General features: G+C 35.0%; 1 protein-coding gene across 4 annotated transcripts in view; it reads left to right on the forward strand.

The window, feature by feature from the left end:
• LOC124186905 (5-hydroxytryptamine receptor 1-like) overlaps window positions 1-13,214 on the forward strand; it is a 93,690-nt gene that overhangs the window by 44,127 nt on the left and 36,349 nt on the right. For 3 of the 4 annotated variants that reach the window (XM_046579019.1, XM_046579021.1, XM_046579020.1), the window contains 4 exons: window positions 3,555-3,815; window positions 5,075-5,388; window positions 8,841-9,084; window positions 10,404-10,610. In XM_046579019.1, coding sequence (XP_046434975.1) covers window positions 3,684-3,815; window positions 5,075-5,388; window positions 8,841-9,084; window positions 10,404-10,610 — 897 coding nt within the window. In that variant the 5' untranslated portion in view covers window positions 3,555-3,683. The remainder of the gene's footprint in view (window positions 1-3,554; window positions 3,816-5,074; window positions 5,389-8,840; window positions 9,085-10,403; window positions 10,611-13,214) is intronic. The other variant, XM_046579022.1, reaches the window with a different exon arrangement.

Consider the following 13,214-nt stretch of genomic DNA (forward strand, 5'->3'; position numbering starts at 1 on the left):
TCGTAGACGAGGATAAAAAAAAAACATTGTTCGGCAGTTGTAAAATGATTTTAAAATTTCAACCGTAACTGATTACCCGAAATTAAGCTTTGTTTGCGATTAGATTTATTTTCGACATTGTTGCTTCTATTTATCCATAAAACGTTGTTTTTTTTTTTTTTTTTCTTGTCTTCTTGTTTCTGCTCGTCTCAAGCGTCCTTCATGGCCAATTTTTTTTTATCGCGTATTTATTGGTATTTAAAATACTTGAAACTACTTTTTACCGTTCGTTGATTACTTTATTTTTATATCGTGATAATATACAGTTTAAGACACGACGATAAGGAAAAAATTTCAAGCAATCGTGCAAAAAAAGTCTATTGGAACAAAAAGGATTGAAATCCCTGATTCTAACTTCGTTTTTGACCTTAGTTTAAAAATTCTTTCGTGAATTAACAAGACGTTGTGTATGTAAATAAATTAATTTTAATCAAACTTTTGTTTTATATAAGTATACAAAATTTTTTTTTCATTTCTTTCGATTTATGATAAGATAAAAATCGAAAAAAATGAGCCGCGATAAAGACGAAAAAAAAAATTAAAGTTGAATAATAATAACAATGCCCAAAAGTTATCGATAAATTGTTGAAATAAAACATTGTTTGACCAATTTTTACGGAATGTCTTTTTTTGTCATGCGAAACGAATCCGTCAATTTTTCGGAACACTCGTGAGTTTTTAAAGAATTTTCTTATTATTTTCAAAAGTTTAATTTTTGAAAAAGGGAGGAAAAATCGTGAATTTTGGATACGTTTTTGAAAAAACATTTTACATAACAATTAAGAAGTTTCCGGGACATTGACCGAATACTTTTGTAAATACAGCCTTTGCAAATTTTTTGGAAAACGAAAATATCAAAAATAATGAGAAAATTCTTTCGAAATTCGTCTGCGTTCAGAAAAATTAACGAATTCATTTCGCACGGCAGTAAAAAAAACATTCCCTGAAAATTTGTTGAACAATGTCTTGTGTAAACAATTTATCGATAACTTTTGGGCATCATTATTATTCAAATTTAATTTTCTTATCGTCTTTATTGCGGTTCATTTTTTTCCGGCTCTTATCTCATCATAAAGTATTCAATATTGTTCGCGATGCTCACATTTGGTTGAGAATATCCTTAATTTAAAATAGCGTATGAAACTGTTTCTTTTTTTCTTCTAATTTTCATCACCTTCGTTGATATAAAAAAAATTATATTTAGTTTAGGTCGAGAATCACTTTTCCCGATATCAACGAATGTTTACGTTTTCGAAATTCTATAACCTGAGTAACAAGTTTGCAGAAAAATGTTTTGAGAAACAAAGTAAGTTTCAACAGTTTTACCGTAATTAAAAATAATGGTGAGAGATACTATCAGATTTTCTCCAGTCATAAATTAAAAAAAATTCAATTTCATTTTATTTTCATTCATTTAATTTTCGTAACTTGCAGAAATTTCTCTCGATCAAATTAATAATTACATAAACGTAGTACAGAGAGTTTGAATACAGCCGGGCATCGCGAAAATCCAATCAACTTCCAATCCGCGAAATGCTGGCTTAATGCTCATCCCTAAATCAGGAAATCCGAAACGCGTTCGCTTGTCGAACCATGAGGCCGCGTTTCCGGGAAACTGGGGAACCGATTTTCAGTCAGGCATGTCTAACCGAGCCTCAATTAACCGAAGGAGGTCTTCTTACAGCTGCCGAGACTGTTTTCGACCCATGATTGAAAACCGGTGCCTTAAGTTTCGATCGTTAATGCTTCAAGCTGACGCACCGGTATTACCGAGTTCTAACGAACAAGGTCTCCAGTAATTAACGAACAACATCGCGCTGGTCTCTGTACCGGGACCATATCTTGAGACTTGAAAATCAACCGCGCATGCGCGAGTTTTATCGGCTTTTCGCGCAGGCTGGCCAACCCGAGTTTTCAGCTGTCAAACTGTTTCTGCCGGCGATGCAGTTGTTACGAATTTTCGAGGTTAGAATCACAAATAATTGAGGTAGCGACTCGGAAAGGTTCGGGAAGCGTTTTGTTGTCGAGTCGGAAAGTTGATTCTTCGAAGAACGGCCGGAATTCGATGCTTATGCTCTTTGAAAATTCAAACGTACACATTTTTCGTACGTTGGCCGACCTGCGTCGCGGGCAAGAATATCGTTGCGGGAAGATTTCGCCGACCAATGAGATTTGATTATTTGGCGCACGCGCGGTTGATTTTCAAGTTTCAAGAGATTCTCCCGGTGTAATTGCTATTCAAAATTATTCGGCATTGATGACGATCCGAGCATTTCTATTTTACAGTTATCGATCACTTTTTAAGAATTTGTTTGTTTATGGATTTTTTTGAAAAATTGTCGCGAAAGCTGGTCTAAATACATCCGACTATAAAAGGAGGCAAAAATGTCGTAATATTGAAATTGAACTATAAACACATCTTTATTTTAACTTGCACATCATCGTATACAGAAATCACATTATTATGTTTCTTGTGTTTTCATTAAGTCACATTTTTGAACCGACTATGCGAAATAGGAAATTCCATGCGAATACCCGACTAACGTTCTGATTTTGTTTAAAAAATTTTCTGCAATTGTCCCAAGTCTGAAACAGCACCCTGAATTATTTCAGATTTTTATATTCATCTGTTCAATTATTTATAAATATTTAAATAAATTTCGAAACGGACGTTTTTTTAAAATTCTTTGAAAATTCTCTGAAACTATATTTTCTATTTCTACCATTTCGAGACCGGGTGGATTTTCTTTCCATATTTTCTTTCAGCACATTCAATTTTTTTGCTCAACTAAAACATTGTTTGAACGGTCTGAAAATTCTTGAAATATTCTAAAAAATTCTATCTTTTCCATAGAACATTTCTAGACGGGTTCCATGATGGTACCGATTTCTGTCTATTTTGTGGACGCATTGAAATTTGTTCAACAAATTAATTACGAAAACAAACAACCAACTGACAAAAATTAACCAGTCGAATAAAAATCTTAAAAAAATTCAGGGTACTGTTTCACAGTTGGGACAAAATCTTGAATAAAGTAAAAAATGGCGAGAGTCAGACGTCGGTTAATTTCGCATGGGATTCCCCATACATATGCAGTATACGTACATATAAATTTCCGTAAATTTTTTCGTTTTTGAGACAAAAAATAAACGTTTAGAAAAAAAAAAAATTCCAACGTGTAACGTATCGTACGTAATGTGTATAAAACTAATGGATGCAATACAGACAAAAATAAGCAAACAACACACGTTACCGATGTCGATATAATCCGAAGGTGCAGACACGCCGTTCGATATACGTATTCGAATGTCATATTTTCAAAGGATATATCGAGCAGCTTCTTTTTCTCCTTACGAGATGATATGAGAATAAATAAACTTTTACATACCGTCCGTGTATTTATAAATCGCCTGCACGTATTTATCTACGTATATATATGTATATATATATCTATGTACGTATCTATGTACTAATAATGGAAGAACCGCTTGAATGACGTCCGGATTTTCTGCAGTGGTGAACGGAAGTTCGGCGAACGCTGATCGCCGTGTAAGAAATCGTTGCTGAGATGGGCACAACAATAAACGTAATAATTCCGCCATGGTACTCGATGCACCGGATGTCCGGGTAGGCAAATCTTCGCATGGCGGGGACCAGCGAGACTTACAACGTCACGTGGCATCCACACTTGTCTGCATCTACACCTGCAAACGAAGTCCACGAACAATTTTTCCGTGACTTTCCCGGCAAGGATTCACCCTACACTACCCTACAGGTGAGTGTCGCTTACGATCGTTCGACGAATCCCTCGTCGAACTGTCGAATCTTAATTGCAAAAAAACTACATTTCACTCTATGCGGTGTTTTTGAAGGTTTTTTTTTTTTTTTTTTTTTTTATTTTCCCCATCAAAATCGATCATATCAGTGATTTTTTCTACAATCCGACGTTACACAAGAAATCGTGATTTCAATATTCAAGGTACCGATTAGCCAATTTTGTAAAAATCGTGACAAATCTCAGAACTCGAGATAAAAGAATGACAAAAAAAAAACTGTCGCGAGCAAGTGGAAATAATTCTTTACGATACGAATTATTGGATATAAATTTATTGTTATTATTATGCGGTTTTCGTTTCAAAATTTTATAGTATCGTTTTAGATGAGATCTCCGCGTATTGGAATATTATTTTCGAATTCTCCCGCAAATAGTTGATCGTGCTTTGATCCGAGATTTGAATTTGATATGATTTCGAGTTGGGAATTTTGTTAGAAACTGATTTACTTTGCAATACATTATTCAATATTAACCTGATACTCGATTTGATTTTGGTTTCGTTGATTTTTCTTTCTTTTTTTTTTCTATTCGTTGCAATATCGTTGAATCTTTTTTTTTCTACGAGAACTGGTCACACGAGCTTTTTAGTATCGTCGATTTGTACGTAATCGAAAATTCGAATCGGGGATCAAAGTACAAAATAGCGGATGGAAATTTACGAGAATAAGCTATTTAAATAAAATTTTGAATTCACTGGATCTGAACTGAAATTTACAAAATTCAAAATTGTGGACCCAATACCGCAACATTAAGTGATCCACCATTTTGAATTTTGTAAATCTGAGTTCAGATTCTCTCAATCAGCGATCTCGAAAACCCCCGAGTACCGAGTTTTATCAAAATCGAATAATTTTTTTTAATTTTGATCCGCCATATTGGATCCATAATTTTGAATTTTGAAATTTTGATTTCCAATTTTCAATCAGCGACTTGAACAACTCCCCTATACTAAATCTTAATTCAATGTACACCTGAAAGGGTTAAATAGGAAAATCCAACTTGTTGGGGGCACGGATACGAGTTGAGGTAAAAGAAGGGAAAAAAAAATGGGGGAAACCGTTTTTGAATTATTTGCTGTTCCAAAATGACCATTTTACGGACCACCCTAACGAGCCTATTAACAATAACGCGATACATGCATAATATATACGTATAAATACGCAAAGAGACTGAACAACCATACGATAAAAACAGAATAGCGTGTTATTATGTTTCAGGCGATAGTGCTCGCCCTGGTTCTTGGAAGCATAATCATCGGCACAGTGATAGGAAATATTCTAGTCTGCGTGGCGGTGTTTCTAGTTAAGAAACTCCGTCGGCCCTGCAATTACCTTTTGGTCAGCCTGGCTGTGAGCGACATTTGCGTGGCCTTACTCGTGATGCCGATGGCATTGCTGTACGAAATACTTGGCAGCTGGCCCTTCAACTCGACGATATGTGATCTCTGGGTCAGCTTCGACGTCCTCAGCTGCGCCGCGAGCATATTGAACCTTTGCGTCATATCCGTAGACAGGTGAGAGAGACACGTCGGTAAGAATCCCGAAGGTTACTGAAATTTCAAAACCATAAGTACGATTCAATTTGACACTGGGATCAAATGAACCACGCAAACGTAACCCGTGAGATAAATAACCTGGAAAAACGTGAACTGCGACAAGAATTGTACACGCAATCGTAACCCGTGACGAAAATAACTCACACAAAAATAATCCATGACCAAAAATAACTCGTGACCAAAAGTAACCCGTTTGAATATAACCCACGAGAACACAGCCCGTGACCAAAAATAACCCAAGGCAAAAATAACTCATGACCAAAAATAACTTACGACAAAGATAACCCACAAAAAAATGAATCAAAAAAAAAACATAACCTATGACAAAAATGACCCAAAAAATATAACGCATGACCAAAAATAATTCGTATAAAAATAACCCACGACCGAAAATAGCCCGTTGAAAAACGACCCACGAATGCTTAACGCAAGGCAAAAATAACTCATGACCAAAAATAACTTACGACGAAGATAACTCATACAAAAATAACTGGAAAAAAACATAACTCGTGATAAAAATGATCCACAAAATATAACGCATAACCAAAAATAACCCGCATAAAATAACACATGCGAAGTTTAATTTGATTGAATATGATTTGATTTCTCGTCAATACCTCGGCATAGATTATTCTTTGCTTGGATTACTGTTGTTGGTGTTATTTTTACGCTGATGATGAAAAAAAAAAAACCAGAGCCTCGAAGCGTCCGCGGTGAATGTTTCTTGAAAATTGAGCGACATCCGACTTTATTTTGTTATTGTGTACTTGAACAGTTCATGAAAAAGTTATTGCGTCGTATTTTTCTTCCTTCAATTGCACAACAATTATTGTTTATATTAGTTAGGGAAAATGTAAGAAAGTAGAGAAAGGATAAAGCTTCCCTAAGTGTGAAAAAGGAATATTCTAGTAACAATATTATTATTATTAAAGTATTTCTCATCGCCATATTTTTATTTTCTGTATCGCGAATGCTTCCAAATTTCTGCATCCAATGCAGATATGGTGGAAAGTTTCTGAGAATTCGGTGCTCTGAAAAATTTCATTTTTTCATCATACGGAAATTGAAAAAAAAAAAAAAAAAAAAAAAACGACTTCACTATTGCCCTTATTTCTCCGAACACCGTCACGTTTCGATTGAAATCATGATTTTTTTTTCTTTTATTATGAGTAAACAGAACATAGCGGTAAAAAAAAAGGAAAAGAAAACCAACCGCGAGCGAAACATCGGTGAAATATTTTTCCAACAGTTATGTACATTTATTTTTTTTTTTTAATTTGTATTTCTTTTTTTTTTTTTACCACTCTTTTCCCCAACGATGACAAACAACTCAAAACAGTGAACGAACAATTAACGAATTTGTCGTAAATACTCAACGATGTTATAAATATACATGATATACATATATCGCGCTAAATTCTGAGAGCTGGGAAAAAATGGAGGACGCGATATAAATTATGAAAGTAAAAATTCCACCCACTACACATGTACTCGGATCGAATTTAGTTGTACCGGAATGACAAATTGGCCATCGGTAAAATTTCTCGTAGAAAGTTTTGTTTCGTCGATTCATTTATTTATTTATGTGTGTGTTTTTTTTTTTTTTCGTCGGGTTTTTATTCGGACTCGGGATATTCTCGCCATTCGCGAGGGTGAGAGTTCGTAACTTCGTTTGCAGCTGGGTTGTGTAAATTGTGAGACGAGTTCGCGAATCGATGATTGAGGCGTGCGAAATTAAAAGGTGAAATGAAATGAAATAAAACAGAGAACGAAACAAATCAAAATAAAAAAAAAAAAAGAAAAAGACACAATCCAACGTTATATCAGACGGTATGCACGTATTAATCAATCAGATCTTCCTGTCATTTTTCAGTATAATAAACGAGTCAACGAAATTGCGTGGGCTTAACACGTTTGGTTATTTGACGTTTGAGACTTTTTTTTTTTCGGTCCATATTTTTCCCCCCCCCCTCGATGTAATTGAATACAACATTATATATTTTTTTGGTAAAATTGATTATTGACGTCAGAGAAACGAGGATTTTCTAATCTGCTAGGAATTATCAGCTGTAAAACAAATCTTCGAACTAAGGGTGAAATGATATTAATCGATTAATTGAAGTCGCCGGTTTATCGGTTTGGATAAATGGGTGAAAGATAAATTAAAGGGATCGGTTCACCGATCGAACGAATAAGATGATCGGCTGTAAGGGTCGATTGATCGATCAATCGTGAGTTTTGATCAAACCATTTTTACGAGTTAATTCATTTATCGGAAATGCGGCAAATCGGAGAAATGATTTATGGGGAAAAATGATGTATCGGAAAAACTATCGACGAGCAAGAATTATGAAGTGGATAAACTGTTTAGTGGAAATACGTTCAGCCGGAAGAACTATTGGCGAGAAAATTACGAACTGGAAAAACTATCGAGTGGAAAAAATGATGAACCGGAAAAACTGTTAATGGGGAAAAATTATTAATTTGGAATAAGCATTAATCGGAAAAACTATCGAGTGAAAAAAATGATGAACCGGAAAAACTGTCGGTGGGAAAAATTGCGAATCGGAAAAACGATGAATCGGAAAATCCATGAACCGGGAAAACGAATAATCGGAAGAACGATAAATGAGAACTAAACGATCACGAGAAAAACGACGGATCGGGAAAATGTTTAATTGGAAAATCGACGAATCGGGTAACGACTATTCGGAAAACGAACGATCCAAAAATTACAAAAAACAGTTGATCCAAGCCTACGTTTAATCGATTAATCGCGATTCTCTGAGTTGAAATTTTCCTTTGTCTATTTTGTTTACCAACATTATTTTGTGGCTTAAAAAAAAATACACATACACACACATACATACGCAAACAATACATGGTTAAATTCATGGAGTACGATGTCAAAAATAAAAAAAATATATACGTTACAATACGAAACTAATCTTTCAATTTCACCACTTGCAATCACCGTCACGATGAAAAACGATCGATCAAAAAGAAACCACATGTTTGTCGTTTTCAGATTTATCCCATTCGTTCCAATCACCACGCATTGCGATATAAAAATTTTGTATATACGATTATAGTTTTTTTAATTTTCCAAGTTAAATTTATCCAACCGGCGTCACTCTTACGCAGCGTGATGTTGATCTTGGAGAGAAATCGTGATATGTAATTCGAACAGCTAATAATATAATACACATCCATACATACATAACCAGCCACGGGAATAGAAAATTATTTTCGTCAATCGCTAATGGTTTTGAAAAAATTTTGTTTCCGGTATCCGATCATCGTCGAAATGTTTATTTAGTAAATTTCAAACCGATCAAAATCACAGCGATATCGAAACGCCTTCGCTAATTCGGGGGTCTCGTTTTATTTCAATGCCGTTTCGTCCTCAGGTACAACGCCATTACAAAACCGCTCGAGTACGGCGTTAAGAGGACGCCGAAGAGGATGGTGTTGTGGGTCAGTTTCGTATGGCTCGGAGCTGCCTGCATCAGCTTGCCGCCTCTCCTGATCATGGGAAACGAGCATACTCATTCGAAAACCGGAGCCAAGCAGTGCGCCGTCTGTCAGAACTTCTTTTATCAGATATACGCGACCCTGGCCAGCTTCTACATACCGCTGATCGTCATGATTGTCGTGAGTATTGAGACCAATTTCACGAATGACGATTGCTTGTTTTATTTATTGATTTTTTTTATTTCCCCATGAAAAAAGGAATCTTAGCTAGCGTGTATGTCGAAAGAAGTGAAGTGGTGCAAGTGAAAAAATGATTTTGCGTTGCAATTACCAAAAAAAGATCGACGATAGCGGAAAATTCCAACAATGATCAAACAGTTTTTTTTTAACGTTACCTCTTTTACTCAATTTTTCTAGCTACCGTAACAAATAAAATTTTTCCAAGCGAACGAATAGAAAATCCGTTGCAATGACTGTGTAGAAAATTGGAACTAGGAAATCGGGGAAATCGGAAAATTCTCGGAGAATTTTCGTGGTTTGAATAACTCTGCAAAAATTCTTCAAGTCTTTGTGAAACTTTTGGAAAAATTGAAAAGATATTTTCGTTCTATTTGTCCAAATTATTTCAGATTTGTTAATAATGATTGACGAGAAATTAAATATTCATTCTTTTGAGATCGAACGAATAATTGTTTCATTTTCACATTGACATAATTATCTTCTTATTTTCATTGCACCGTTCTCCAGAAGTTACCTCGAACGATCATTTACACGACGCTTTCAAAAGCACGATAGTAAATGTTACCGTCGAAAAAGTTTCTTCTACCCGAAATTTTGTTGCAAAATTGAACTTGGTAATTGTTTTAGAGAAACAAAAACGCCTTTTTTTCTTACCTTCAAATAAATTCGAACGTGTTTGCAGTCTACGAAACGTAGACGGAAACGTTTCGAGTCTTTGCATTTAATTCCTAAAATAAACGTGTCCAAGTTTTACGAATTGCGAAAGCTTCAGCTACGAAATCTCATCTCGCAAAAAGCTGCGACACTTTCCCGAGGTTTTTTCGAACGTTAAAAAAAAAAAAGAAAGAAAAAAAAAAGAGTCGAAACAAAGTGACAAACGGACGTTTAAATCCAACATGTCAAAATTATTTCCAAAACGAAATTTTATCGGACCATCGAATTGCACTTTTCAATTTTTCAATCGAGCTTCACGGAACCAGCAGATTTCCTTCCACTTGAAATTTTGACAGCAAATTTTGGTCTCGTTGATTATTTTAGTAAAAAAATGGGGGTTTTTTTTTTTTTCTTTTTCGTTCAACTAAATTGAAACCTGCTTGGAGTCTGCAAAAAGCGGACGGAAACTTTCAGTCTTGCACTTAATTTCTGAAATAAACATGCCCAAGTTTTACGAAATGCGATAGCTTCCGCCTCGAAAGCTCAATGTCGGAAAAATCTGCGAGACTTTTTCTGAGTTTTTTTTCGTACGTTCCTGGTTGAAGGTGTACTACAAGATATTCTGCGCCGCGAGAAAGATTGTGCTGGAAGAGAGACGGGCCCAGAATCACCTGGAGGCACACTGCTACCTGGATATCGAACCGGCTTCTCAACCCACGGCCATAGCTAATCGCCAACTCATCTCCGACGTTCACGCCTCCCAGGGCAGCCCCCCTTGCAAGCAGCACCGAAGCTCCAGCGGGTCAACTACGGTGAGATAATCATTGACCTGCATTACTCTTCGTCTCAAATTCGCTATCACTTGACTCGAACCGCGTGAACTTTTTTGCCCGCCGAGTGCTGCAAGCTTGGCTCAAAAAGGGCCGGTTTTAAAGCTCGACTTTCGCGAAAAGGTACGAAAGTTTATCGACGACGTGCGCAGAGAATAGATTTTGTCGAATTTTAGTAATTTGGTGATCAATTATGGCGATGAAAGCTTTTTCTTTTTTTTTTTTTTTTTTTTGATTCGAAAATAGGCTCTTAGTATTTGATGGGTCAAAAAATTGATCGTAATTTTATGAATCAGGTTATCAATTGCGAGTGAAATCGTGTTTGGACGGATAAACGAAACAATTTTTTTTTTTTTATTTTTACGCTTCGCAATATTTGGAATTTCTTAATAACTTCGAAATTTATTACGATCGAAATGACAAGAGGATAGATGGTCATTTCTCGATGTAGTTGAAAGGGAAAACTTCCTTTTTTTTTCTCCGAAAACAGACAAAACGGTAAGTTATAAATGGAGTGAAGATTAGAAAAGAAGAAGAAGAAGAAGAAGAGTAGATTTAGTTGGGTCGATAGGTTTACCGAGTTTTAGAAGATTTAGGCTTGCCGTTATTATCGAAGTTCTTGAACTCGATGATCAGGCGCTTGACTGCTGCTGCAAGAACAACTTTGAACTACCAAATATACATTCTTTTGGAACAATTCCAACGAGTTTAGCTTATACGCTCGAATTAACTCGGATATTTTATTTTAAATACGTCGCGGTTACGAAACTGATGGCTCTTACACTGATGTATGAAACTTATATTTTTACGGTACACGGTTCACCGGCCTGAAGGTAAAAAAGGACAAAAAAAAAAAAGGAAGAGAAAAAATATTTTCACAACTGTCGATTCTCGAGTGCGAAGACAGATTTTTGTCTCGCTGATGTAAAACTACTATATTTAAAAATCACACCGGCAACGAATATATAATACAACACAGCGTAACGTTTTTTTTTTTTTTTTTTTCTTGTTTCTCAACAAAAAAATTGCGAGCGAAGTATCGTTTCCACATTATATCATCGCTTTTTCCTACTGTATTGATTTCATAATTTTGTCAGGCGTGAGAAAAAATACAACGAAGGAATAGAAAAGGTTGTAAAAAAAAAAAAAGTATTGCAAGCATCTTTGTGCATTTTTTAAAAATAATTTCAAGGATTTCAATGTGTTGGTTTGGATAGTTTTTCGCGTGTTTTATTAATTGTTCGTTGAATAACGAGGTTAAAAAAATTAAACCGTTAATCAACGGCATCAATTAAGTCGTTGTTAATTTATACAGTTTGTTTAGATACTTTTTCTCGAAAGTTGAGCCGTTAGCCTTCCGAGAATTATGTACGTTCTTCCTTGTTTCAAAATTAAACAGACGACACTAAATGCAAACATGAAAAGTGCACTGAAAAAAAAAAAAATAGTCAAGGCCAAGATAATATTTATTCCTGTACTCTGAAGCGGATAATTTACTGATTCAATAAAAAAAAAAAAAAAGAAAAAATCAACAAAATTAATCTTTATAATAAACGTAATTCCGTATCAAATAAATTTTTTTGTTTCAATATAAGTAAATAATCGTTTGAAACAATTGAAAGTCTGTTAAGGATTATTATTTTATCAAATATTTTCTTGGAATTATTATTTGAAAATTCATGTTGATTCAATGTTCGAAAATCGCGTTGTTGAAAACGATAATATTCCGTAAATTTACAGAAAGAAAAACGTCGTCCCAATTTATTTATATGCGTAAGTTTCGTTTAATCAGGACTAGAAGATCAACAGCAGTTGAATTTTCTTCTTCGCCTTTTTCGAGTTTCATTCCTGCAGACAATTTGATTGCTCTAAAGTGTACGTGAAGAATGATTTCTTTAATCAAGTCTTAGGAAAAATCACGAGTTCTCGTTTTTTTACACTAAATTTGTGCGATTGCTCCTCGAGACCATTAGGCTGATTGTTAGATTACGGAAACACAAAGTTTCAACTTACTGCTCGAAGCATGCACCGTCTGGAATCGAATTGAATGAATTTTCGTGATTAATACTCAACTGCCTTACACGCAGAATAATCTTAATGAATTATTGTATTTACGACGGCGATTCGAATCAAAGCCATGCATATGGATCTGAAATCACGTTTCAGAAATTTAAGATAGTGGATCGAATATGGCGAGCGAAATTTTCAAATTTGATCAATTCCGGTCAAAAAACTCTATCCAGGTATTTTCGGAGTCGCTGATTGGATTCGCCATACTGGATTTTTTAAATCTGATTTCAGACACGAGTTTTTTCTCCCGAATCGATTGAATTTGAGTTTTGCAAGTTTTTGTCCGCCATATTAAATCCGCCATCTTGAATTTTTAAAACCCGATTTCAGATTTGTAATCAATGACCCCAAAAACTTACGATTTATGTAAAACGTGTTCAAGTGTAGAGTAGTAACATTCTCGGAAATGAATGATTCCTTCAATTTTTACGATTATTTTCGATCAATTTGTTTCTAACAATAATAATTTACATTATACCGCAATAATTATTTTTGATTATTGAAAACTTGTTAGCA

This window comes from Neodiprion fabricii, chromosome 7 (assembly GCF_021155785.1).
Source record: "Neodiprion fabricii isolate iyNeoFabr1 chromosome 7, iyNeoFabr1.1, whole genome shotgun sequence".
Taxonomy (NCBI): Eukaryota; Metazoa; Arthropoda; class Insecta; order Hymenoptera; family Diprionidae; genus Neodiprion; species Neodiprion fabricii.